The sequence below is a fragment of the Rhineura floridana genome, chromosome 6 (assembly GCF_030035675.1).
Source record: "Rhineura floridana isolate rRhiFlo1 chromosome 6, rRhiFlo1.hap2, whole genome shotgun sequence".
Taxonomy (NCBI): Eukaryota; Metazoa; Chordata; class Lepidosauria; order Squamata; family Rhineuridae; genus Rhineura; species Rhineura floridana.
This window is the reverse complement of record NC_084485.1, coordinates 51,516,526-51,544,389: the sequence shown is the minus strand read 5'-3', so window position 1 is coordinate 51,544,389 and position 27,864 is coordinate 51,516,526. Positions and strand designations below refer to the sequence as shown.

At 43.2% G+C, this 27,864-nt stretch overlaps 1 protein-coding gene across 7 annotated transcripts in view; it reads left to right on the top strand.

Annotated features, from left to right (window-relative positions):
- The window catches only part of LOC133387313 (receptor-type tyrosine-protein phosphatase V-like), a 79,088-nt gene extending 52,095 nt beyond the window's left edge, over nucleotides 1-26,993 (top strand). For 3 of the 7 annotated variants that reach the window (XM_061631840.1, XM_061631839.1, XM_061631842.1), the window contains exons 25-36: nucleotides 3,152-3,274; nucleotides 3,710-3,870; nucleotides 5,428-5,563; nucleotides 6,948-7,027; nucleotides 7,515-7,602; nucleotides 9,205-9,304; nucleotides 12,819-12,895; nucleotides 17,441-17,575; nucleotides 18,269-18,391; nucleotides 20,447-20,604; nucleotides 21,078-21,216; nucleotides 24,512-26,993. In XM_061631840.1, the coding sequence (XP_061487824.1) occupies nucleotides 3,152-3,274; nucleotides 3,710-3,870; nucleotides 5,428-5,563; nucleotides 6,948-7,027; nucleotides 7,515-7,602; nucleotides 9,205-9,304; nucleotides 12,819-12,895; nucleotides 17,441-17,575; nucleotides 18,269-18,391; nucleotides 20,447-20,604; nucleotides 21,078-21,216; nucleotides 24,512-24,571 (1,380 nt within the window). In that variant the 3' untranslated portion in view covers nucleotides 24,572-26,993. The other 4 variants (XM_061631841.1, XM_061631844.1, XM_061631845.1 and 1 more) reach the window with 4 other exon arrangements.
- Nucleotides 26,994-27,864: the final 871 nt, after the last annotated feature.

The following is a 27,864-nucleotide window of genomic DNA, read 5'->3' as shown; positions in this document are numbered from 1 at the left end:
TGGTGTCCATGGGCCCAGTCATGCCTGGTGCTGACCCTGAAAGGAGCTGTGCCTCAACCTTTCACCCATGAAGAAAGGTTGCAGCGTTTGGGGCTTTTTAGTTTAGAGAAAAGGTGAGTAAGAGGTGACATGACAGAAGCATATAAAATTATGCATAGCATGGAGAAAGTGGATAGAGAAAAGCTTTTCTCCTTTTCTGATAACATTAGAACTTGTGGACATACATGAAGCTGAATGTTGAAAGATTCAGGACAGACAAAAGAAAGTACTTCTTCACAAAGTGCATAGGTAAACTATGGAATTCACTCCCACAAGAGGTAGTGATGGCCACCAACTTGGATGGCTTTAAAAGTAGATTAGACAAATTCATGGAGGACAGGGCTATCAAAGGCTACTAGCCATGATGCTATGCTCTGCCTCCATAGTTGGGCAGATGGGCCACTGGCCTGATCCAGCAGCTTCTCTTTATGTTCTTGTGTTCTTAAGTTGTTTTCTCACCACCCATTTTCCCACGTAAAATTGCCACAGCTGACACTCCCCCACCAGGTGGAAAAAATATACGATAACAAAATGGAAATGGACTGCCTTCAAGTCAATCCCGACTTATGGCGACCCTACAAATAGGATTTTCATGGTAAGCGGTATTCAGAGGGGGTTTACCATTGCCTCCCTCTGAGGCTGAGAGGCAGTGACTGGCCCAAGGTCACCCAGTGAGCTTCATGGCTGTGTGGGGATTCGAACCCTGGTCTCCCAGGTCGTAGTCTAGCACCTTAACCACTACACCACAACTAAGATCTTATTTATATAAGCTAAGAGTCCAGCATTTCCAACTGCCTGAATTAACATCGTTTGAAAAATATAATTGTGGAAGTAGATAAAAAATGTTTAAAATCTTTTAAAATGATGAACGCTAAGAAAAACAAATTAAAGGTTACATGATTAAATGGACTCTAGAATTAGAAGAGCCTGTTTCTACTGACAAATGGGAATATATAGAAGGATAGGAATAATTTCTCCTTGTGTGCATACTTAAGGGAAAGTTGTATTAAGTTAATGACTGAGGTAATTCACTCCTACAAGATGATGGGTAATCATAGCCCATTATGTTGAAAATGTGGGACTGGTGTTGGTTTTGCTCACAGGTAAAGATCTATTGGAGGGGGGAAAACAATGAAAGCATTATTATTACTACTACTGTTGTTATTATTGTATCCCACCCTTTCTCCCAAAAGGAGCCCAGGGTGCTAACAATGATCAAGCTATTTATTTAGGTATTTATTGCATTTATGAGCTGCCCTTCCAATTCACATTTGTGACCTGCCCTTCCAAGGGAGCCCAGGATGATGTGCAATAAACAATAAAGCATCAAAATAAATCCCATAAATGACAAAGAACCAGTTGCAGAGTGCAGTGAGGTGGCTTTGCTTACGGGGCTTTCCAAACCAGAGGTCACTGCCAGTAACTGAGAGGGAGAGGTCGGCATGGCGTGGGTGCAGTGGTGAGCCAATCGAATGCTCCCACTACTGCACCAACCTCTCCATTACCTCATTCTTCCCCCTTGGTTACCGGCAACGATCTCCACATTGGGTAGCCACTAAGTAATATTGCCCTTCCAATGGCTACTGCAAATAACCAAATATGGCTATATTTATTTTTATTATTTATTTATTTATTAAATTTATTTCCTGCCCTTCCTCCCAGAAGGAGCCCAGGGCAGCAAACAAGAACACTAAAAGCACTTTAACACAAGACTATAAAACATATTAAAACAATATGTCTTTAAAAACATATTTTTTAAAAAAAGCTTTAAAAACAACTTAAAAAGCAATTCTAACACAGACAAAGACTGGGATAAGGTCTCTACATAAAAGGCTTGTTGAAAGAGGAAGGTCTTCAGTAGGCGCCAAAAAGATAACAGAGATGGTGCCTATCTAATATTTAATGGGAGGGAATTCCAAAGGGTAGGTGCCACAACACTAAAGGTCTGTTTCCTATATCATGCAGAACAGACCTCCTGATAAGATGGTATCTGCAGGAGGCCCTCACCTGCAAATTGCAGTGATCAACTGAGTATATAAGGGGTATGGATGGAATCCCCTCCTTTTTTACATTCTGTTTTTAAGTGTGGCCCCCTGACGGTCATTAACAATCCAATTCTTTTTTCCTCCAATATCTTTTCATTTTTCCAATCTCCTCCATTTTTTCTTTCTTTTCTTTTCTTTCTATGCACAGAATTATCAATATCATGATCTCTATTTATTCATGAGTCTCCTCTGGTATCGATCTTTATTTTGAACCCTAATTATTGCCTGTTTACATTCCTTTTTGAGTGCATTGCAGAGCAGATTAAGGCAGTCAAGTCAGTGTCTTCCCCCCAGCTGCTTTCTGTCTGTCAGTTACACTCAACACTTTGTTGACATCAGTGAAAGGGAATACACATTTGAAGAGCTCACATGATTTCACAGTGAATTAAAAAAACAAATTGGAAAAAAGAATGTTGCTACTTCAAAATTCTCTCTACAAAGATAGAAAATATTAGAAATAATAATTAATCTGATAAATAATTAATGTGCATAGAACTTTGTACACCAAAACCAGAACCTTGAACTATAAAACATCCATAAAAACTGAGTGATAATCACAAGCCAACCTGCAACAGGTATTAAAACGATCTAACCTTTTCTTTAAATATTAATAATATTAAAACAATTTATCTTTTCTTTAAATATTAACATCATAGCAAGCTGAGATTTGGAGCTGGATCTCTTTCTTTTAATTTTTTTATTGTTTTGCTTGCACACGAATGCTGAGGTCAAAAGAGGGAGAAATCTTATCTTCTATGATTACCTTGACAAATATAATATATGCAAAATATGAGTGAAGAAAGAGATTCCAAAATGTGGTAGAAGTGGTTTTTACATTTGCTGCATTCCAAGCCATTTGTTTTCAGGTATGTATCACACAGCATGTTAGAATGCACAAAGTATGTTGTATAAGGAAACAAAACCCAAGTATTATCAATAGATGTGCGCTAGTGTGGACACAAGCAAATTCCAATCTGTTTTATGCTGGCTTCTGTTTGTACTCAGTTCTGTCTATCACTTTCCAACTTCCTTTGAAAATGTTTGTTGCAATCCTTCTCCCCTGCTAGGTACTTTGTGAATACTACTGGCCCTCGGACACTTTTCCTGTCTCTTTTGGGCAGATCAGCATCCATCTGCTAGCTCAGAATTTTGCAGATGAGTGGACTACACGGGAGTTCAAGCTTCAGCATGTGAGTAGGAGACCAGAAATGCTGGGGTCCCCATGACAGCTCCCAATAATCTTGCCAAATCAAAATTGCAAATAAAATAATAACCCACAGAGCTGTCGTGTTCCAGGGAGTTCTAAAGAATGGAAACAAGCAGTTATCTTGTCTTTTTTGGCTTGCTAAGAAAATCTGGAATAAAGAGTGCATCCTTCATTAGTTCATGGACCAATTTTCTTGATTACACTAGCTAAGATCTGCAGAAGTATATTTCACACAGTTGCATGGCAGGTCCTCTCTCTCTTGCAATTTCAAAATAAAGAACTTGCCCATAGCGGAGGTCACAGTTTTTTGTAGAATTCCCAAATCTTTTTATTCAGTCAGTCATCTTTGTTGGCCAAAACCAACTTCTGATACCTGGGATGCTCCTGTTGGCACTAATGTGGACATCTCTTATCACAGGAAGGGCTAAACATGGAAAGAAGAGTGGCCCACCTGCACTACACAGCATGGCCTAATCATGATGTTCCTGAGTCTACAGCCTCCATTTTTGCCTTTGTAGAGTTGGTGCGAGCACATATGCAGAGTGCAAAGGAATCTGGGCCTACACTGGTACATTGCAGGTACATTGCAGGCAATCCACCTGGCTGCTTCTCTCTACCAGAATCTGTGAAGGAAACAAGGGATCATGTTACCAATGCATCATTCAAGTGGTAAACATTATTATCCATGGTCAGTCAAAAGCCATTTCAAAAATTCAGAAATGGGATGCGGTATGGTCTTCCTGGGACAATACCACTTCAAAATGTAGGTAGGGGATGGAATGCTTGAAAACCTTCTGGGTGTGAAAGACCTCAAAGTTCTAGCCTTGCCTTTTCTTTGATATGCATTCCACATGCAAGGATGTTTTTACCTGGAGGAACTTTTAAATAAACAATTCCCACTAGCATTTTTAAAGTGGCATAATCCTAGGAGGGCTGCCCAATATTTTCTTTCTGAATACTTGTAGTTACTAACAAAGCAGAGTCTTGACTACTAGTCTTGTAAAACCTGCTTGAAACTTCTGTTTAGGCAAGCCTTTCCAGACACATAGATGTTGATCTGTTTTAATATTTTTAGATAGTAGCTGTTTTAGTTGTTTTAAATAAGTTTTTAACTACTTGATTTTAACTGTTTTATTAATAGTGTTTTTGTAAATGGCTTAGAGGTCTTTACATTCAAACAGTATATCAATTTTGTTAAATAAAATGAAAATTATTATTATTAGATTTGTTAGTTGCTTTTTACCAAAACCCTCCAAGCGACTTAAAACACTGTTAAAAACATAAATATATAATACCATGAAAACAAAACAATTATAATGGATGGTTGCTGAAAGGTCAGCTTGGTAAGTTGACTATTCAGGGCTGTATCTATATATAAAAGGCAGGTTAGGTAACTAAAAAGGTCTATACCTGACACGAAACAAAATTCACCACCAGGCAAGCCTTCCTATGGAGCACATTTCATAGGCAAGGGACATTTTCAATGGTTGCATCCTTTCCCACCCACCTAACCTCAAAAGTCAGGGGTATCTGGACAACTAGGGTGACAAAGGCTCCTGAACCTTTAATAGTTGCATGATAAGCTACACCTGTGGAAATTCTCTCTTCTACAGTCTATTAAAGGTGTCTTCTTTTATATCTAGCCACCCTATGAAGAATATAATAGCAGTCTGGATCTTGCCATATGAAACCTTCTGTGGTGGCTGAACTTTTTGTTTGAGGCTAAATCTTCCACCTTGAAATGAAAGAAGCTCTCACACAGAAATGCTCTTGTGTGTCATATTAGCCATTATTGATTTGGTGAAGAGTTGAATATAAGCATTTAAAGAAAAGTATCCACTGTGCTCAAGTCACCTTCACCATAATGTGAGACCTGTGATAAATTAAGAGCCTGGTGATGTCAGGCTTTGGGTGGAGGTTCCTAACTATGGTTACTGTGATGACAGGAAGGTCTGAACCACAGGAACCATATTGGAACTTTCTCGCCTTATGTGGGAAGGGGGGGCAGTTCCTCCTTTCTTCCTCTTGACTTTGGAGTCACAAAAGCTAGGGAACACAGAATGAGAAAGAATGAAGGCTTCCGAGTTGAACTAGAAGCAGCCTGTGACAATCCCTTATTTCATTATGTTATTGCAGCGCAGGCGTGGGCCGCACTGGCACTTTTATTGCCCTCGATTGGCTCCTGCAGCAGCTGAAGCATGAGAAAGTGGTAGATGTGTTCAATACCATTTACAGTCTACGGATGAACCGCCACCGGATGATTCAGACTCTGGTGAGAAACTTTGAGATCTTGCTCAGGTGTGCGGTTGCCCTGACACAGAATTATTTAAGGTTACAAGATGGCTTCATCCCTTCCATTGAGCATTTGTGGCCAATGGGGAGGGATAGAGAAGAGGTCAGAAACAAGTTCATCATGAAGAACAGGAAGTAGAAACCTTAGCAGTGAGGGATATGGGGGAGGTCCCAAGACAAGGCACTGACCAGACCTGACCCTGCCTAGCTTCAGCAGAGTGCTGGCCTCATGTGCCTTCAGACCATAGCCTGGGCCCAGAGGTACATTAGCAAACTGGAAAAGTTGTTGTGGGCATCTCTCTCTCTCTCTCTCTCTCTCTCTCTCTCTCTCTCTCTCTCTCTCTCTCTCTCTCTCACTCACTCACTCACTCACTCACTCACACACACACACACACACATACCCCGTGACCAACCACACCCCACAACCTATTCTATTGGCTACAATAGAATGCTTCTTTCAAGCCTAATTTCAGTGAGGCGAGGGGATGGGCACCCCCTGTGGGCATAAAGAGAAGCAAATTAACAAAATGGGCAGCTACAGAAATCTAAGCACATGATGAGGTACATCCAAGGAGCTCCAAGCATTAGCTGTCAACCAGTCTGCATATAGCTTATTTCTGTTTTTATCTATAGAGGTTGCTGAGAGGCTGTAGAAAGATCAGTTTGCATTTCTCAGCATTAAGACTTTGCTGAGGAAGTATTCCAGACAATTGCCCTCTTTTTCATTGATTCATTGTGCATGCTCAACAAGTTACATACACAGGAGGGTGCCTTTAGGCTCTCTGTTTTGCAGGAGAGATTTAGGCACATGCGGGAATGTTAGGTTTGTGCAGTTAAAGTGGATTAGAGGGCTGTTTTCTAGCACATGTCCACTTTAAAAAAGAATTGGACTTTTTGCCGTTTGGAAAGTGACAGGGAAATGCATTGAAATGCGTACAATGAACAAATGACTAACAGGAAGATGTATAAACACCCCACAAACAAATCAGAATGAATATAGGACAAATGCTCATTGTTGTACAACCATTGTTGTATAACTTCTCCTGCCCAGTGGATGCTGAATAAAGGTCATCTGGAGAGGCACAGACTTTTTTTTAATATGCCTAGCTACATGACCAGGTTGGTTTGTTACTCTGAAGCACCTTGGACAGCTTGAAAGTTTGGACTAAATCCAGAGTGGATTCCACTGCCTCATTAACATGGAGCCACACCGCTGCTCTTACAGCAAGTCTGTGCCAGCTCAGCAACAGGAGGCCTGAAGCTCCCAGCTGTAATTGTTAGACCTAGTTGCCTTCCTGCTTCAAGGTGTGCTGTGATGCTTTCAGAGCCTCTGTGTACATAAACAGTGTGCTCTGCTCTTCCAGGGACAGTACATTTTCCTACACAACTGCATCCTTGAGAAGATCTCTGAAGACCCGCTCATTGGCCTGTCTGGGGTGGAGCTGTAAGTTGTTACCCTGTTTCCATTTCCACATTAACTTAATTTGCATAGATCTCTTCTCCTAGCCACCCTCTTAAGATAGTTGTTGCCCCCTGCAACAAGGCTACCTTCTCTTCCCATCCACTATGTACAAATAGATCATCGCATAACTGGTGCTGGATCAGAGCTAGCACAAGTATAATGCAAAGGGGGAGGAGACTGGCTTTAAATTCATCATCTGGAAAGGTCTTTCGGGACCAGCAACAAGTGCATCATACACATTGCAAATAGGTGTGGCCTGCCCTGAGTAACAACAGTGGCTTCTTCTTCAATAGAGGTAGGAAGCCCCCTGGGACCAGTGCCCTGTTCTCTACTTTCAGGCTTTGTGAGCAAATTGCCAGCACTTTGATAACTGCTCCTAGGGCCATGTCCTTCTTGTGAATGTGGCTCATGTTAGAGGGATTTCATGGGCAAGCTGAATAATTAAATTGATTTCTTATGTTTTCTCAAGCTCCCACCCAGTCCCTCTCAAGAATTTTGTTCAGCACCATGCAAAGAACAGTTCCAAGGCCAACACTGGCTTCCTGAGGGAGTATGAGGTAAGAGGTTGGCACATAGGGATGTTGGGCTTAAGGATGCTGTCTCCTCAACCCCACATGCCAAATGGATGACCAGAGAAATTAGGGCTAAGTTTGGGCCACATAAGGGCTGTTTGTTTGCCACCCTGGGCTCCTGCTGGAAGGAAGGGTGGGATATAAACAAACAAACAAACAAATAAATAAAAGGTCTGTGACTATCACGATGAGGCCAGCTCAGGCTCAAACAGGATTTCGGCTCCCCTTGGCACAGACACTTCCCACCTTGAGATGCTCCACTTCTAGTAGAATACAAACTTGAGCCCACAAGCATTGCCAAGGAATATGTAATGCCACCCCAAGGCAGGGGATCTTCTTCCATGCTTCTTGCTGCAGCCCCACACAACCCCACACAGCAGGTAGCCTGACTGCCAGGGGTCTTCCACCTGCATTGTTTACACTGATTTATTAGGGCTGGTTCGTGCATGCAGCACCAAGTGGGCCGATATCCATGTGAAAGTGAGCCATTGGACTGCCCAGAAAGAAGGCTTATATCACCTTGGAGGCAAGACTTTTCAGTGGAATCGGTCTGCACCTTCAGCTGCAAGGCATCAAGCAGGGCTGGATTATCCATTAGGCTTAGTAGGCTGAAGCCTAGGGGCCTGGAGCTCTTGGGGGCCCGTGCATAAACGAAAAAAAATTATCGTGGGACAAGAGCTTCTGAACCACCCGCCATCCCCCCGCTTCACTTACCTTTTTCTCCGCTGTTTTTTGTGGTTTGCCATCAATCAAGATGGCGGCCGAGGTTTCCCTAAGGGGTTGAAGCCTCTGCCACCATCTTGCTTGATGGCACACATGCTACATGTGCACATTGCTGCCATCAACCAAGATGGCGGCAGAGGCTTCAGCCCCCTAGGGAAACCTTGGCTGCCATCTTGATTTATTTTATTTTATTTATTTTATTCAATTTTTATACCGCCCGAAGCCAATTGATTGATGGCAAACCTGTGCGAAAAGAAGCGGAAAGGTAGGGAGAAGGGCCCCCCAAACACCAATCAGCCTAGGGGCCCTCCTCAGCTTAATCCGGCCCTGGCATCAAGTGATGAGAAACTAAGTGGTGGACTATGCATACCTTTAGATGTGTTAGGAAAGGGCCTCTCCCTGCTCTGTTCCCTTTTATGGGGAGTTGCACAGGTAGAATTGGCAACACTAACCCTGGAATCTCCGGCTGAAGCAAGAGAGAAGAGAACAGTGCCTCTTCGGTGCCTCCCAGCCATTTACTTCCTGTACTGCTACCTGGCCGGTCCCTCCTTCCTCTGCTGTAAGGAGCAGGTCTCTAGTTGTGCTGGGGCAGAAGGCAGCTCTATTGCCCGATCATTGTAAAATTGTGGGCCATGCTGCAGATTTCGCACACCCATGTGTATCTTCCACAGCTTCAGGTTTCAGCAGAGATATACCTCTATTTTTTTCCGTAAGTGGAAAAACACATGCAGTGAAAGGATTAAGCAGTCTTTTTTGCCCCCCCCCCCAATCTGGCATACTCATCGTTGGTGAAAAGTCGAGCCTGACTCAGAAGCTGTACATTTCCCATTCTCTCTGTCTTCCTTTCCCACTTTCCTTTACCAGCAGCTGCTCTTGGAGGCTGCAAAAGAGGAAGTCAGTCCGTCAGTGTCACTTTCCAGCCGTGGCAACGAACAGATCCATCTTGGCTCAAGCAAGAACTCTTGTGAGTGGTGGGATTTTGTTGTGCATGAAGGTGGGAAAGCAGAAAGGGGTGGGTGGGCTGAACCAACCACCTTGGAAGGAAACGATAATGGGGAGCAAAGAAGCTTTGGTAGCTCAATGGTCCAGCACAGCTGGATACGGGTAGAGAACTGCTGCTTGACAGGCGTGGGTCATGGAGGCATTTGTCTTGCCTGAAACCAACGAAGACAAACTTGGATGTGGAGGTGAGTTTTTCTTGAGTAGCTTTAATGGATAAAGTAAGTTCGGAGCTCTTCATGAATCAGCTTACAGATTTACATAGGCTTCAGTCTCATAACTATTCATAACATAGCTTCGGCTATGGGGCGGTATACAAATGTAATAAATAAATAAATAATAACTAGAAGATGCAAGGCACGACTATACTACACTAGGATGTTGTCGCAGCAACTAGACACGTCCCCTCACCAACCTTAAGTAAAGATGGGTGGGCACCCTGCTTGCGTGGCCTGTGAGTCACTACAGGGAGCATGTGCACAAATGAGCACTCCTCCTCAGAGGGATAGTGAGTGCTCACTGAGATTGCCAGCGCAAGAGCCTATGGGTCCAGAGTGAAGGTGGCCAGGCTGACTCAGAAGAGTCCTCCTAGACAGGAGGGGGAGGGCTTCGTGGCAGTGATGGCAGAGTGGACAGCGGAAGGGGGTGAGAGATGGGCAGAGAGTCCTCCCCTTGGCAGGGATGGGGTTCTTCACTGGTAACTGGATCTGCGGGGGCAGAGCTGTCACTGTCCACGGCGCAGGAGCTTGCAGACTCCTGCTCACTTGAAGGCACGTCACTGGTGTCTTCTTTCCATTCAAAGTCCAGCTCCGACTCCTCATTGCTGCCACTCCACACCCTTTCTGTGGGGCTCATGACAGCATGGTTTTAGGGAGGTCCTCCTCCTTCCTGGGAGATTAGTTTCAGAAAGTGATATTGGGGAACGTCTGCTGAACATCTTAGCCTTGGGCCTATGGTGCCTGCAAGGTCCCATTTTGTCCCCTGCTTTATTCAACATCCATGTGGTTTTCTAGAGATTTGGGGGTGCATTGTCATCCGTATGCAGATGACAATGCAGCTCTATCTCTCCTTTCCATCTGATTCCAGGGAAGCTGCTGATGTTCTGAAACTTTAATAAGCTTGATGTAGGGATGTGCTAGAATTCCACCCAATTTGGATTTGGGACTGAATTTTCCATCAATTTGCTTATTCTCAGTCATTGAGGACTGGATTTTAATGTAGCGAGTTTCAATGGCTATTTCTGAAAACAGACTTAAAAAAAGATCTGTCTCTAAAACATCAATTGTAAGAATAATTTATTGATATTTCCTTTTAAAATATGAATATTTCCTTCAAAATATCAGTATTTCCTTTAAAAATAATGAAATTAATATCAATATTTTTCTGAGTGGGGAAAAAACATGGATCAATAAAAGCAGCAGCTAGCAGATACATAACTAACTCAAATCAATGCCAGCCTGTTAGGTCCACAGAATGTTTTCGAACCGGCACCAGTCAATGGATCCCATCCCTTGATGAGGGCTAACAGAGATGATGGGGGGATTAGCTTCTTTATCTTCTTCTGTATGAGGTAACATTCCCTGTCAAAGATGAGGTTCACACTTTGGGAGACTTCCTGGATCCAGCCTTGCTGTTAGATACTCAGATAGTGGCCATGCCCAAAGGGACCTTTGCTCAGTTTAGGCTGGTAGGCCAACTGCACCCATTTCTGGGGAAGTTAGATCTAGATATAGTGACACATGCCTTGGTAAAGTCAAGACTGGACTACTATAATGTGCCTGCACATATGGCTGCCTGAGAACAGTGTACCAGGCACAATTCAAAGTGCTGGTTATTTGTAAAACCCTCAGTGACTTGGGTCCAGGGCACATAAAGAACTGCCTCTCCTGTATATCCTGCCCACACTCTAAGATCTGATGGGAAGTCTCTTTTCTACATCCCAGCATGGGTGGATGCTAGGCTAGTTGGGAAACATGGAAGGGCCATTTCTGTGGCTGCACCCCAATAGTGAAATCCTGTTGTTTGTTTGGCCTTCTCTCACTTGTTCTACCCGGTGGAGATAAGGTTGTTCAGGTGGACTTTTTTCTTAACTTGTATTTTAAGCTGACTCCGATGTTTTAATTATTTGCTATTTTGTTTTTGTTTGAAATGTTTGTATAATTATTGATTGTTTTTACTTTTAAAAAATGTTGTTAGCTGCACTAGTCTAGGAAGTAGAAAGGTGGGATATAAACAATTCTAACAAATAAGTATGCAAAACTGCAAGTGCTCTAGCATTTTGACTTCTGAGGGGATCTGGGTGCTTTTGCTTTTAATATGGGCACACAAGTAAGTTGCACGTGTTTTCTCCCTTCATGTTCCCCCCACCCCCAGAAGTAGTCACTGATACAAAAAGAGAAGGGAGGCAGAAAGAAGCTTTGGGGTTTTTTCGCATTTGGGGAAGGGCCATAGCTCAGTAGTAGAGCATCTGCACTGCATGCTGTATGGAATGACAAATGCCACACGTGACTAGCATCTATCCTCTCAGCAATCCTGGGGAATGTTTTGTGGGCTTGAGGGAGAAGAAAACATTAGTTCGATTTTTTTTCTCTTTTATCCCTAACTAAATCATATTGCTGGCTTGTTCCACTTTATTGCTCTCAAAACAGCAGCAGTTTATTCCAGCAATCACACACTTCGCTTCTGTGCTCTCAGCACTGCCACCAAAGTGGAGAGTAAACTTGAGGTGTGCTTTGCACCGTTCATTTCAAACAGCGATTTACTTTGTCTACCGCCCATAGTACCATCACAATAGGGAATAAACTAGTCTGGTTTGCTTCAGTACAGCTGCCCCTGTTGAGGCAAAGCACTTTACAGCTGGGAGTAAATTACCGCTGTTGGAGCAACAGCTAAACCCTGAGTTGGTAGTGCAGACAGTGCAGAAGTAAAGCACTAAATGCTAGAGTAAATTATGCTCTGTTAAGTTGGCTTCCCAGGAGCAAAATAGCAAGAGCTAAATACTGCTGTTAGAGAGATGTGAACATGTTCTTATGTAATAATGCTCAAAGTACATCACAAACTTCTCAGTATTCTTTAAACAGGTAAACTGGTAGCGTTAGTATCTTCATATTAGTGAGGGAAGAGTTGAAGTCAAGATAACGCCTTGCCAAAGAATACCCAGTGAACATGTGACTGAGATCTGAAGCAAGAGTTTCCTGATGCAGTGCTCAGGAAGCTCTTGCTTGAAAGCTCATCTCAGCCAGATCTCATTCTCTAAACCACTGTGCTGACAGACAACCTAATTCTGCAAAGAGGTTTCTTAGAAGGGAGTTCCAAAAGGGCCTAGTTGCCATGAGGACTTGCTGGGTCCATGTGGGAGCAACTCTGAATGAACAGGCTGCTGAGCTAAGGGTTGTAATCCTGCTGCACAGGACTGAGCTGTGCCCAATCCACTGTGCCATCCCATCCTCCACCTTCTTCACACAAAGGCTCTTTTGCAGATGACCACTCGAAAGTGAAGTTTTCACAGCTGGATCGAGATCCCTTCTCAGACCTCACAAACGTCTGGTTCATCCCTGTGAGTCCACCATGAATTATGTTTACCCTCTTTCTGGGTTGTTGCCTGCAGATGCCTTTGCTGCATGCTGCACTCCTATAGAAGGGATCAGTGGCTCATGTCAAATGTGTATGTTTTCCCTTGGCTGGGCAAGTGTGTTGTGTGAGAGAGGTAAGGTATTAATTCATAAAACTATGTAGTATCATATTACTCAAGCATAACTCAACAGCTGTCAAACTGTGAGGAGGTAACACGTGGATTCTGCAGAAATCTGTCTTGGAGGCCCCACCCCACCTCTCAGTTCAGTATTTTCATTAAGAACACAGATGAATGTGTGAAAAATACAGAACTCCTATTTCTAAACAACTGAGAGCAGGAGCTAATTGGAAATATTTTTGAGGACATGACCTGAAATCAAAATAATCTTGCTAAACTGGAGAGTTGGGCCAAAACTATACACGTGTAAAATGAATTATCAGTCAAATGGAATTAAACCTAAGTGCAAAAATACAAATGCTATTCAATACGTGGTGAGTTGCAGCACTGTTGAGAATATCAGATGACCTGTGCCATTGTGAAAAAATGACAAATTTATTTATTTATTACTTGAATTTATATGCCACTTTTCCATACAAATATGCTCAAAGTTGCTTACAAAAATGCAAATGACGACATCAATAGCAATCAATTCAAAAACATACCAATTGTTTCAAATCATTTCAAAACATAACAATCCAACAATAACTCCAGTTGATTATCTAAACATTATCACATTTAAAGTAATCATAAAACATCATAAAACATTCCATCAATCAATTAAAACATATCCAATTAATAACATAACATTTCAATATTAATAACATAACATTTCAATACAAAAGCATAAGAAAACAGTTTTTGTCACTCTAGCATTAATGTTAAGAGTCTCTGCTGATGGCTGCTGTTGTTATATGAAGACGGCATGTTCAGAGGCAGACTAACTCTGGGCATCGATGGCTGGAGAGAACCCACAAATACTACTTTGGATTCCATTCACAGAAGTATATTTACAGACAAAGGAGGGCCCAGCACATCATTGGTTACAAATAAATGTTAAATAATAACAGTAATAGCAAACAGTGCATTCTGGGAACTATGTGACTAGTCTGCCAATGGTAGATGCAGGAGACAGTAAAATAGAAGAGGATGGATAGTTGACTTCCAGATCAGGAAGAAGATAAGACAAGTAACTTTTAAATAAAATACCTTGTGACTAAATCTCTATAGTAGCAAACTTGGAAATAATTGGCCTAGGCCAGCCTTCCCCAATCTGGTGCCTTCCAGATGTGTTGGGCTACATCAGCCCCAGGCAGCATGGCTAATTATAAATCCAATATAACCGGGGGGCACCAGGTATGTTGGCCTAGATTAAGGTATTTTAATCCATAAAACTACTGGATTATTAACACCAAGAAATCTACTGTAAGAAAAGTACTTAAAATAAAGAAGATATATATCGTTCTTTTAGTGTGGCAGCACCAACACTTTGGAACTCCCTGCCTATTGATATCAGGCAGGCGCCTTCACTGTATTCTTTTTGGTGCCTGCTTAAAACTTTTGTTTGTTTAGGCAAGCATATCCAGATGCATAGATTCTGATGCATTTTAATTTTTTGTATGTTGCTATTTTTCATTTGTTTTAAAAATGTTTTTAATTACTTGTTTTTAACTGTTTTATTGATAATTTTAATGTCTTTTGCAAACCGCTTAAAGGTTTTTTACAATCCAGCGGTATATACGTTTTAATAAACAAATAAAATGTATATTTCATTCCATCCTCTGAGCTTTTGCTAAAGTTGTTGAATCATCTGTTTGCTGCAAGGTTTTTTTTTTTTTAATCTTCCATTCTCCAAAGCAGATATAAGACTGCCTAAGGACAAACCTGATATTTTGTTTTCCCAATTAGCAGCCCCAGGAGGCTGCTTTAAAGATCAGTAATGTAGTGCTCTGGAAGAGAGTATTCAACCATTTCTTCTTATGCCTTTTCCCCGTTATAAATTAGCCCCATCCTAGTAGGGCTGACCCACAGACAGCAGTCCAGTAGGAACGGTGACAGTGGTCAGACTCAGGGCTTATCCAAACGGAGCGGGATAATCCACAGTTTCCATATTCGGTTTGTCATCTGATAGTCCTCACTTTGCCTTTTAGTTCGCTCTTTCCCAATTAAAAAAAAAACACTTTTTTGCACCCGCACACGCAGCCCTAAGACCCCTACATTCTTTTCGTTTTTTCCAAGCTCCACCTCTAAAACCTCCCCCATCAGCCAATTGGTCAGCAAAAAAATTACGTATGCTCCTCTCCCCCTTTGCAAGGAAGCACAATATGGCTGTAAAGGAGTTCTTGCCTTGGAAGGAAAGGCTGCTGGTCGGTTTCACGCCTGCCTTGTTTGTATTTGTGATATTATGCTTAAATGAATGTATGCTTTTCTGCCTTTATTGATATTTAAGGAGATACACACGCTGGCAATTGCACTTATTTCTCCAAAAAAGCAAGAAACGTATCACCCCCCCCCTTCTCCCTTTCCTTCCCACAGAGAATGAAACTGACAAAGCTTTCTGGAGCAGGCTTGAAACCGACCAGAAGCCCTTTTCTAAGTTTGTATTTGCAATATTACACTTAAACCAATGTATGCTTTTCTGATTTGAAGCAAAACCCCCAGCAAGTACAATGAAATTGACAAAGCTTTCCGAGGCAGGCGTGAAACCGACAGCAGCCCCTTTCTCGCTTGCTGTGCATTGCAGATCTCACCCAGAGTGGCCGCCCAGTTTGCAGGCTGGCAAAAAATAAAATGCATCTGCGCAGTAGTTGCAGACCCCCCCCAACACCCCACCATTGCGATGGTTGGTTCAGTTTTCCCGGGCTTAAGAACATAAGAACATAAGAAGAGCCTGCTGGATCAGGCCAGTGGCCCATCTAGTCCAGCATCCTGTTCTCACAGTGGCCAACCAGGTGCCTGGGGGAAGCCCGCAAGCAGGACCCGAGTGCAAGAACACTCTCCCCTCCTGAGGCTTCCGGCAACTGGTTTTCAGAAGCATGCTGCCTCTGACTAGGGTGGCAGAGCACAGCCATCATGGCTAGTAGCCATTGATAGCCCTGTCCTCCATGAATTTGTCTAATCTTCTTTTAAAGCCATCCAAGCTGGTGGCCATTACTGCATCTTGTGGGAGCAAATTCCATAGTTTAACTATGCGCTGAGTAAAGAAGTACTTCCTTTTGTCTGTCCTGAGTCTTCCAACATTCAGCTTCTTTGAATGTCCACGAGTTCTAGTATTATGAGAGAGGGAGAAGAACTTTTCTCTATCCACTTTCTCAATGCCATGCATAATTTTATACACTTCTATCATGTCTCCTCTGACCCGCCTTTTCTCTAAACTAAAAAGCCCCAAATGCTGCAACCTTTCCTCGTAAGGGAGTCGCTCCATCCCCTTGATCATTCTGGTTGCCCTCTTCTGCACCTTTTCCAACTCTATAATATCCTTTTTGAGATGAGGCGACCAGAACTGTACACAGTATTCCAAATGCGGCCGCACCATAGATTTATACAACGGCATTATGATATCGGCTGTTTTATTTTCAATACCTTTCCTAATTATCGCTAGCATGGAATTTGCCTTTTTCACAGCTGCCACACACTGGCTTATTCTCACACATGCGCAAAAGTGCAGATATGTGATTGGCTGGAATGAGGAGAAGGGGCAAGGGGAAACGCCCAAGAACCGCCCATCAGCTGTAAAGTCTGCGGTATTGCATCCTAACTCCTGAAGGCACAGCGGATGATTCCCGATTTTAAAGAGCAAATCGCATTTTTGCCGGTATTGCAAGGAGCAGATTTAACCCGTGAAAATCCGTAACAGCGCGAGACGTCATTTGGACGACCAAAAAATAATGAACACACATAGTGGGCGTGTCACACATTTTGCAGTCGTCTGGATGAGCCCTCAGGCAAGGGAAGAGAGGTCAAGCCAAGGGCCAGAATGAGCCAGAGCTAAGCAGTGCCGTAATTGCCCAAGCAACATCCCCCACGAACAGGAAGCCTTTCTAGCCATTTCCGTTGACAGCCCAATGGCTTACTTGTATGGGTGGAGCCACTCAGAATCTGTGACCCTTTCACTCCCCAGAGTGATGCTTTAGCCTGTTGTCGTGAAGTGAGGTCAGGGATGAGGAACAAGTGGACCTCCAGATGATCTTAGATTGCATTCCCATCATTTCCAATCATTTGCCATGGTCACTGGGGCTGATGGAAACAACTGCTGGAGGGCCACACATATTCTTCACCTTTACGCTGGAAGCACTAGGTGTGTATACAATTGAGCCATGGCCGTCTGGTTCTATTACTAGCAGCTCTTGACTCTCCATCTCCAACTAACTGTGAATAGTTACAGATACTGTAACCTCTAACTTACTGCTGTAACTAAGATACGTTTTTCTGCAGCACACCTTATCCAAGCTTAGACCAGGCTTATCTTCTGGCATTGACACCTGGCTAACTGTGGTAAATGAGGCTGGTGTTTTTTTTCTTTTTTGGCAGGGCTGCAACTCAGCTAAGGACTATATAGCTATAGAAGGACCTGACAAACTGGCTCTGGAGGAATTCTGGGGACTGGTCTGGGAACATGGAGTCCACACCATCATCACTCTACTACCTGGGCAGATGAATAGCCCGGTAAGACAGTAATTATGCAAATCCACAGAAAGCTGGAGGCAGACCATTCTGGGATGGTAGCATTCAGTGAGACAATAGCATAGGACAATAGGATGGGTTCAGTATGGGCATCTAGGATTGGTGAGGGTGCCATTCCAACAGAATCCTAGCTGTGTGACAGCTGTTTTTTCCATAAGTGGTTCCCATGTAAGGGCAGTGGGGAGAGTTCATCTGAATTATGCAACCATGTGGCTAGCTTGGGGCTTTCCTACTTAGATGGCCCCTCCTTTCTGGCAACATGCAAATTCTGTGGGAATGGCCCTTGACCAGTTATACTACTGCTATGGAATGAACTCCTAGAAAACAGCTTTTAATTCTGGTGTGATGTTTAAAGGGCACCTTTCAATGCAGTGTTACCTCCACGGGAATGGTTTTTGTATAAGCCTTGTAGAAACATTCATGTGGAGGAAATAGCTATCCACCTCTATCTTGCTGTGCACTGGTGTTGTGAGTTTCATTCTTCTGCACCCTTCTCCTGAAGATGGAGGAAGCTGCATTCTTCTCTAATGCATGTGTGTTTTGTAGGGTCACAAACAGATTGTCACATGGCTCTTCACTGGGCATAATCACTTAAGAATGACCAGCAATGGTTGTGCCATCAGCCCAGCTAGGGGGAAGATAGAACTGTAACTGCTGTCCCTATTTTTTGTGTAGGTTCCAGACAACTCATGCTGGCCCTCCGAGGGTGAACCTGTATGCACAGAGATGTTGACCATACAGCAAGGCCCAGAGAAGGTCATTTCTGGATGGCCATGCATTCAACTCAGACTGAAATATGTACGTGAGTTGAGAATGGTGGGAAGTCATGGGACCATGGACAAGGGCAAACAGAAGTCTGTGGCTTGAAGATTGCCCTGCAAAGCAACACATCAATTTTGAGTAGAAGTTTGTCAACAGACTCATGGGAACAAACTGAACTTCAAATGTTCAGTTTAGAGTTGGATAGATATAAGATGATGTTATGGTTTCCTCTCTAGATGCCTCACTTGTGGTTCATCACCTCCTCAGGTGGAGGTGTTTTTTCCCCACTCCACAAATTGTTTTCTTTACTCCCACTTCCTCTGAGCCATCTGGAATTGCCATAACAAGCTAAAGGATATTGGTGGTATGGAGAAGGGTCCAGTTACTGTTTGGGATGACTCAGCTGACAGGTTTTGCTCATGCTCAATACCAAACTAAATACCATATTTGGAGCTGGGGGAGGGTACCCCCTTCAGATCAAATGGTAGAGACTCTGGAGTTTGGGTCTCTTGTTGTTGTTGTGCCTTCTCTTGAAGCTTGGTTTGCTTGTATGAATCATCTGGAGACGTTTGCTCTGTAAGCATCTTCCCGCAGTGTACCCGCTCTCCACTTACAATGGTCTGATTGCCAGAAGTGGCTTGCCAGGTAGAGCACAGCAGAGTCACTATGCTAGCTTTCCAACAGATGGGTCACTGTTGCTTACCAGGAGGAAGAAGGTGAGGAGTGAAGCAGCAGGAAGACTGGCACAGTGCAAATGCACTAGCAGAGCCAATCCAGTGCTGGAAAGCTAGTGTAGCAGCTCCACCCACCCAGTGAGCCACTTTTGCTGATTGCATAGGTTAATCTATGGGAAGTTGGAAAATGGATTGTGCTTGTTAGCCTTCTGCTCCTTTCCAGTTCTGTGGTTTCACAAAAGCCGGAACTACAAGTGTGTTTGTTGTCCCTGCAGCAAGTCTGTGACAGGGAGGTACAAGAGCTCAGGACTTGCAAAGTGCATTGAAAGCAAATAAATTCCTGTAAAGTCATACTTGCTTTTGCTACTGCTACTGATTCAGCCCCAGTTGCTGCCACCCACAGTGCTTAAGGCATTGCCTGAATGACTACCTTCTCCCATATGAGTTTGCCCAGTTAGGCTCTGCTTTGAAGGCCCTCCTGTGCATGCTGCCATCATCAGAGGTTAGGTGAATAGCGATCAGGTAAAGGGTCCATTCAGTGGTGGTGCTCAATTTTTGGAACACTCTTCCCAAAAAGGTTCATTACCTGAAGGCATTGGATTGTGGCCTTTTGATTCTCCAGAGTTTTTCACTGAGTGGCATTCACTTCTGCTTCTTCCACCTGGACCTTTGAGGAGGGGCTGGCGCTCAATAGCAGAGCACATGCTTTTAGAGCAAGAAGTCCCAGATTCAGTCCTTGGTGTCTGCAAGTACCCTAGGATAAACTCTTGCCTGAAAATCTGCAGGACCACTGCCAGTCAGTGTTAACAGAAGATGGAATGTTGATGGGCCAATAAACTGAGTTGGTATAAGGGAGTTTTCTATATTCCTATCTGTTGCTTTTACTGTTGTTTTTATTGTTTTCACTGCTTCAGTTGGATTATTGGCTGTAAACCATTTGGATTAAAAAAAAATAGAAAAAACGAAGTCTAAATAATAATGTTGGATAACAAAATCCAGACACTTCTCTGTGAGACACACTCATGTAGTGACACATGCCTGCTCATAATCTCTTTTCTCTCCAGTTTTCCTTTGGAAGAAGCAATAATGAAATGCACAAGTGAAATGCATACATATGTTGAGGGAATGGGCCAACTAACTGAGGCACCTGGGTCTTATTTTCTGACCCTTTAACCACTCCACCCCTCCATGCTGTCGTTCATGAGGGCAGTTCATTTGGTGGGTGCCCAATAAAATTCACTCAGGGCAGAGGACGATGAAGCAATACCATTGTTCTGGGTTGGGCTTGGGGGTGTTAATTGGAGTACGTAAGTAAGCTTTGAGTTACAAGAACTCTTCATTCATGCATTGGCCTGCCCTCTATGCCACTTTTCCATGCACTTGCTTGATTATCATAGTGCCTTTGTTGTTTTCTCAGGAGAAAAAGGCGAAGGAAAGACTGCTGCAACGGTTCCGGTTGCAACTGGAGGAAGAAGAGGAGCTGCCAGACCCTGAGATCTTGGTGGGCTTCCTCACCACTGTCAGGCAACTAGTACCATATCGGAAGAGAACCAGCCCCTTGGTCCTGCATTGCAAGTAAGGCCCTTCTCCCCCACCTCCCCGGCTTGGGTTCTTCTCCAGTAGGTCAAGGGTGTTTTCACTAGGACTGGTGAGCTCTTATGTCAGTCCCATATTTGGGTATACCCAGGTCACTGGTTTGATGCCCAGTTGTAAAAAAACCACCATCTGATAGTGACAGCCAGCTCTCTCTGACGGCATCCACTTTGTGGAACTCCCTGCTTTTTGGAGATGCTTCAGTCAGCATCATTATACCAGCTCACAACACGCCTATTCAGCCAGGCCTTTGGATGATATGGATGTTTTAGTTGGGCCATCTGTATTGTGTTTGCCATCTGCTGTGACATGAGATGTATAATATCCTGGTTTTATCTAATGTTTAGTGGTTAATGTGTTGCCAATTGTCCTGTGATCCTAATTGGATGAAGGGCAGTCAGTTAATTAAATCCATTAAAATAAATTGTAAATTAATTAATTAATTTATTTTACAGTTCAGGTGGTGTGGGCCAGATTGGAGTGCTGATTGCTCTGGATACTCTGCTGCAGCAACTGAAAGGAGAGAAAAGTGTGGATGTATATGGTGTGGTTCTGAGGCTGGTGAGGAGTTGCTGTCTCATGACTCCAACACTGGTATGTAAAGGTCAAAAGCGGCAGCTTGAGCAGCAGTGGAGATTTCTGACCAAGAGCTGTGTCACAGCCACGTCTGTCCCTTTGCAGGTTCCCTGTGCTTTCTGTCTCTCTAAAGCTAGTCAGCAAGGTCATGGAATCCCTTGACATCACTGGGACTTTTTGTGATTGTCAGCAGTGGTTGCCACTCAGATTAAGGGCTCTTCCAGATGACCTGATCACTGAACATTCACCCTGATTTCTTTTCGTAATTTTTGTGTGGAAGTTATACAATGCCCACTGTTTGTTGAATATTCATTTGGATTGGCTTGTGTGGAGGAGGACACATGATGTTGTGTTAAGCAATTGTTATCTCACACTTTCCCTGTGTCTTTCCCTGTTACTTTCTTTACTGCAAAAAGTCTGGGTTTTTTTTTGGGGGGGGGCTTTGATTTTTTGAAGGGGTTGGTTCTGCAAGAGGACCAAATCTATTTTAATTGCACAACCTAAATTTGCTGGTAGTATATGATTGAAGACCACCCAGCCTGGAAGCGGCCTCAAATGGAGGAACCAAGGAATCATTAGCTGAGAGTTTAGAGTAGAATGTCTCATCAGTAATGTTGGAGGTGCACCTTTTTTCATAGTCACTGCCATGGTTAGAAGTGGGTCATTCCCCTAGATATGGGGTTCCCAAACTGTGGTCTGCAGACCACCAGTAGCCCACGAACTTCATGATGGTGGTCTGTGGAGGAAGGACAGGAGCAGTGGCTGCTCTGTTGTCATTCTCAGGCTTTGCACTGTATGCTGTTTCCCTCCCTCCCTCGGGCTAGCAGAGCAATCGCATTCACCCTTGTCTCTCTCTTTCATTCTTCTAAATCTTTATTTTGGAGACGTGAAAGATGACTGAACTAACCAAGTCTAACTTAAAGATAAAGAATCTTAAGAATGGAAAGTAAGGAGCCCTGAAGTTGCCCACCAGCAGTACCTGGATAACAGACTGAGCAGGCACACTGGTCACAGTCTCCTCCGCTATTGTGCTAGATTTCTGTTTAAATTATAGTAATTATTCTTTAAATTCCCATCTATGCATATAAATTAGGATGTAAAAGTCCCCACCTCCGGGAGGGGGGAGCATAATCTTTTCCCCAGCCCTCCAGTCCTAGCTGCGCTAGCTGCAGAAGGCAGGTAGCCTCCCTCCTCACTCTTGATGGCCCTTCCCATGGCCCTTCCTTCCAGTGTTCCTGTGTGCCTGCGTGCCACGAGTCTGGCATTCACAGAGTCAAGTCAAACAAACAAGGGCTTGACAAACAGTGCTCTTCAATTTTTACAACTGCAGCTCTTCCCCTCTTACACCCTCCACCCTTTCCCTTCCTCCCACGTTTTCTAGCCCCCTTTACTATACCACATCTCTCCCCCCCCCAAAGTAGAAGTATTCCTCCTCAACAGCCTGGACATTCTCAATATGAGCTGTATTGACTGCACTGAGAGACCTCAGGAGACATCATTTAAAAATATTTTTAAAAAGCTTAAAAAGCAATACAATGCAATAAAGATAAAAGAAGCAAAAATACAATTAAAACTCATACAACATCTAGCACAGTGCATGACAATTGCTACAACAGGCAGAAAAATCATAGTGGTCCACCAAGACCCTTGGCAATGTTCAAGTGGTCTACTGGGGGGGGGAAAGGTTGGGAACCTGTCCTAGATGATTCAGCTAGTTTGACCTCCTATAACACATGTGGGGAAGCTTTGGCCCTCCAGATGTTGCTGAGCAACAACTCCCATCAGCCCCAGCAAGCATGGCCAATGGCCAAGGATGATGAGAGTTGTTGTTCAGTAACATCAGGAGGGCCAAAGATTCCCCACACCTGTCCTATAGCAACTCCTTTGCATGGTCCTCTACAGTTTTGCTCCCTTCCCTGCACCAACCATCTATCCCACGTTCATGAAGGACCAGGAAATGATTGGGCAACTTTCATACAGTCGATATTTTTATACCTGCTTTCTTTTTTCAAAGCCAGAGTGATGTCAACAAGGGGTCTCTTCAGGCTTTTCCACATGATCAATCAAAGCATACTCCAGCCTTCATGGGATATTCCCATATGCTTTGATTCTGTGAGATATTCCATATACATGCAGTAGAAAGTGGGGACGGGGGTTGTTATTACTGCTGCTCACCTTTTAAAAATATAAACAAGCTGAATGTGTGCACACATTCCTGTGCAGGAAAAGGAGAAAGTACACAATCTCCAAAGACTCTTGGGATTGAGGACCTCAAAGTTCTCTAGATGTTACCTGAAACACCTACAAGAGTGTTGCATGTGTTTGATCAACACTAATAGCAAGTGGCTGGCAAAAGTGGCCAGTGACTGGTGCAGGTGCATTCCTTGCTTGGTAAAGCAAAGCAAATAACAATAAATATACTACCGGAGTGAAACACTGCAGTTTTGCAAGAACAAATACTGCTGGGAAAATAGTCTCAGCAGCAGCAGTTCTTAAGGGAAGATACCCAGCCTCTGTGCAGTAAAGGAGGGACAAACACACATTTATTGCATAAAAAGGCATGTGAAAACACTCCTATGGACTATGCATATTATTAGACATAATTCCAACTGCGTTTAATTGGATTTAGTCTTGGTAAGTATATCCAGAACTGTAACTTTTAGGCTCCATCAACACCAGGTTATTTTCCTTGAAGTAACATGTGATCAATATATTGTGCCGCTAGAGGACATTGTGCACAACACCTTGCACCTCAAATCCTGTGTATAACAGGAATTTTCACAGACTGAAAACTGCAGCACAGGTGTACAATTCAACTTGTATTGCATCAATTTTCATATGGTTCCCTGATAGTCATGCATGTGTACACTCTCTTTTCTCTCTCTGTTCCCAAGTGTAGAACTCCCTGGCATTGCTAGAGGGGAAGAACGTGGATCTCCCTAGTGACCAAGCTGCCTAGCCGTGGAGATGCTCACATATGCAGGATGGAGCTTGGGCTGCAGTTGTTGCAATCTTAATGCAATTTCCTGTAGCCACAGAGCAGCTATAGGGGTTCCATAGTGTGGATTAGTGCCCATGGTGCTGCATTAGCAGTTTGATCTACCTGAACATGCTTACCCAGTTTTGCTGTTGATTCCTTGACCCAATTCCTAGCCTGTTGTGATGACAATTCTTGGTCATTTCTTTTTTCTTTTTCTCTCTCACCACACTGCAGTATTATCATTCTCTTTGTCCTTAGGAGATGAAAACAGAGCTCGTCTTCTGCCCATCCATAGCATCTCATCTCCTCTCCTCTCTCTCTCTATCTCTCTAGGATAAGTACATTTATCTGTATGAATGCATTCGTGACATCATCACCCAGAAACAAGTTTAGGCCCTGGTCATCACTCTTCGTTAGATGGGTGAAATACAAAGCACAGCAGTGTTGTAGGCATAACCTGAATGGAGGTGATCCTGTGCAGAAATGGGCAGTTGCATCTTAGCCTGCACAGAAGAAGAAATAACGAGAGTCAAGAACAGTGAGCTGCCTATACTATTCCTGTCTCCTGTTAAATCTGCTGTTGAAAAACTCCAGTCACTCAAGGCACAGGTATCCATGCATCGCCTTAATCAAGATACTTTGTTTGGGATGAAGGGGAAGCCTTCCTGAGTTTCCTAGCCCGTGTTCAGCATTTTTGGAACCAGATGATTCCCTTCCCATACACTGATAGAATTTATGGGCACCACAAGAATGGAAGCAAGAGGTCTTATCAAGAATGGCAACATTCAGGATAACTTGTGCAATTCTAGATGTTTCATGCCAGAAAGAGATGTTGCTGGAGAAGATACATAAAAAGGTGACAGGCAGGCCAGTCCATTGGTCCTGCATCTCTCCTACCACCTGCCTAATAGTTCCTATTTTTGGCCCTTACTGCAACAGTTTTGTACAGTTATCAGCTATGCCAATGTAATCATGGTGTCAGATTGGTATGAGCCCAGATCCCAACATGTCTGTGAGACCTCTTGCACAAGCAGACTAAGACTGCAATCTAATACTCACTTACCTGGAAGTAAGTCTGAGTAGGCATGTATTGAATTGCAGCCTTAGGCAGTATCCCATTCTCATCTATCTGGCATGAAGTCAAGACTAGGATACCACTGAATAAATTGGAGTATCTTCACAAAAGTACAGCGAAAATAAACATGGATTATCGTCCATGTAGAATCAAAAAGTTTAAACTGTTGGCAGCTTCTTTAAAAAGAGAAAAAGAAAAAATTATAAAATCGTATATGATGTATGAAGAGAGGATGTAGAAAGCATATTCAATCAGGACAAAATAATTTTGGTACCCTGTCTATTCAAACCAATAGGAAACTGGTTTAAGGTCTCACCAAGAAATGACTTCTTTGCACAGTGTAAAATAACTTATGGCATTCAATGCCTAGGGGAGTTGTCTGCATAAGTGTTGATGCAGTCTGCAGTTCTATACCAGTTACCTGAGAAAGCTCCATTGAACTGAATAGAATTTACCTTTGAGAGGACACGTATAGGAATGTAATACATGAGATAAATTAATGAATGATAAGTATATCCAGAGATGAAAGTATAGAGCAGGGATACCCAATGTGGTGGCCCTCCAGATATTGTGGACTACAACTCCCATCAGCCCTAGCCAGTGGTAAGGGATGGTAGTAATTGTAGTCCAGCAATATCTGGAGGGCACCATGTTGGCTACCACTGGTATATAGAGTGAATACAGAAGGTGGATACAACCATTTTGCCCTACTTGTGAGTTTCTGCAGAACATGTGGGTGCCCACTGTTTTGAGGTTTTTTTAAAGTGAGCTAGGAGCACTATTAGTTTTATTCAGCATGTTTTTATAACAGGTCCTTGATCTATACTATGCCCTTCAAGAACCTTCAAGTCCTGCAGATGGGGGGGAAAGCCCCCAGCACCTTCAGATTCTCTTCAGTTCCACTCCACTCCCCCTGCTGGCTCTTGATGCCTGGGCCTCAGTTAGATCCCCTTCCTGTGGTAGCGTTTTAGCCAAGACACATGGCAAAAGCTACTGTTCCCTGCCTGGAAGGAGAGATTTCAGGTACACAGCTAGGCCCTCTTGAGAGCTGAGTCTGTCCTCTTACAAACTCTGACTAAAATGTAGCAATCCTTTCACTGTTTCTTGGGAGTAACCTTCATTGCACTTAAGATGCATCCAAACTCAGAGGAAGGCAATGGTAAACCACCTCTGAATACCTCTTACCACGGAAACCCTATGAACAGAGTATCCAAAATACAACACGAGATAATGCTGGAAGATGAGACCCCCAGGTCAGAAGGCACTCACCCAGCTACTGGGGAAGAACAAAGGATCTGAACAGGGTGGTTCATGACAGATACTCTTGGAGGTCACTGATTCATAGGGTTGCCATAAGTTGTAATCGACTTGAAGGCATATAACAACAATAACAAACATCTGAGTAAACATGCAAAGGAGTACATTGCAGGCCTATTTTTGCCTCTCAAAGGACCAATCAACAGTGTCTTTTCATCCTAAAACATTCTTTAGTAAATTTGACTCCCATCCCACCCCCACCACTCCCTCCTGCTTTTGACTCCCCTCGTACCCAATTTTTCCTCCTTTTGGTTGGCTCACTCCCAACAAATGGCCATTTAGTTTTTAAAAGGGGATTGAGGAGTGAGCTAAAGAAATGTACTGTTATAAATGGAAATGAGTTTCCCCAGTTTCTCTGAAACAGGAAAAAAGGGGAAAGTGGGTTTGTAATAATAAATTATTCATTAAAGATGATATTTTGCATTCTCCTGCTTTTATTTATTTTTATTTATTTATCCAAGTATTTATAAACCACCAACTCATTAAAAAAAACATGGTGGTATACAATAAGATCATCATCACTGAAATTATAAGATACAGAACAAATTATCAACACTGAATCAAAACCACTTGATGAAACAAATGTTTTCAACAGGTGATGAAATATCAGAATTGTAGGTGCCTGTCTGATTTCAATAGGAACAGTGTTCCAAAGTACTGATGCCACTATGCTAAAAGACTTAGTTTGCATAAACACTTCTTAAGCCATGGTTTGTTATGTGCTATTGGAGACCTCAGTCATAATGGTGTTCCACTAGAGGGCAGTGCTACAGGCTGATGATCACTCATAGGATAAGGCTTCTTTTGCCAAAGGACAGGTGAGTAAAGGAAAGAGAGAGAGAGAGAGAGCAGAGGGCTTCGGAGCCAATGAATTTGTATAACCAAAGGATGTACAATACTTAACATGAACCAGCTGGCATGTTGGGAATGTGGCTTGAATGGTGAAGCAGTTGTGCAACTAATAATAACGATAAAACATTGTTATTCTATATAGTACAGATTTCTAAATAGCACAGGCTCCCCCAACTTGGTGCCCCCCAGGTATTGTTAGGACAAGAACTCCAACCATCTTGGGCCACTGGCCATGCTGGCTGGAGCTGATCAGAGCTGTAGCCTGACAACCTCTGGAGGCCATGGAGAATACCACTATATATCCTTCACACAGAACAGTGAGGGCCCTGTCCCAAGGGGCTTTCCATCTGAAAACAGACACGGGAGCAACAGAGGAAAATGAAGGCAGGGGTAAATGGGAAGAATATGCAGTTATTTCAGTTACACAGCATACTTTGGATTA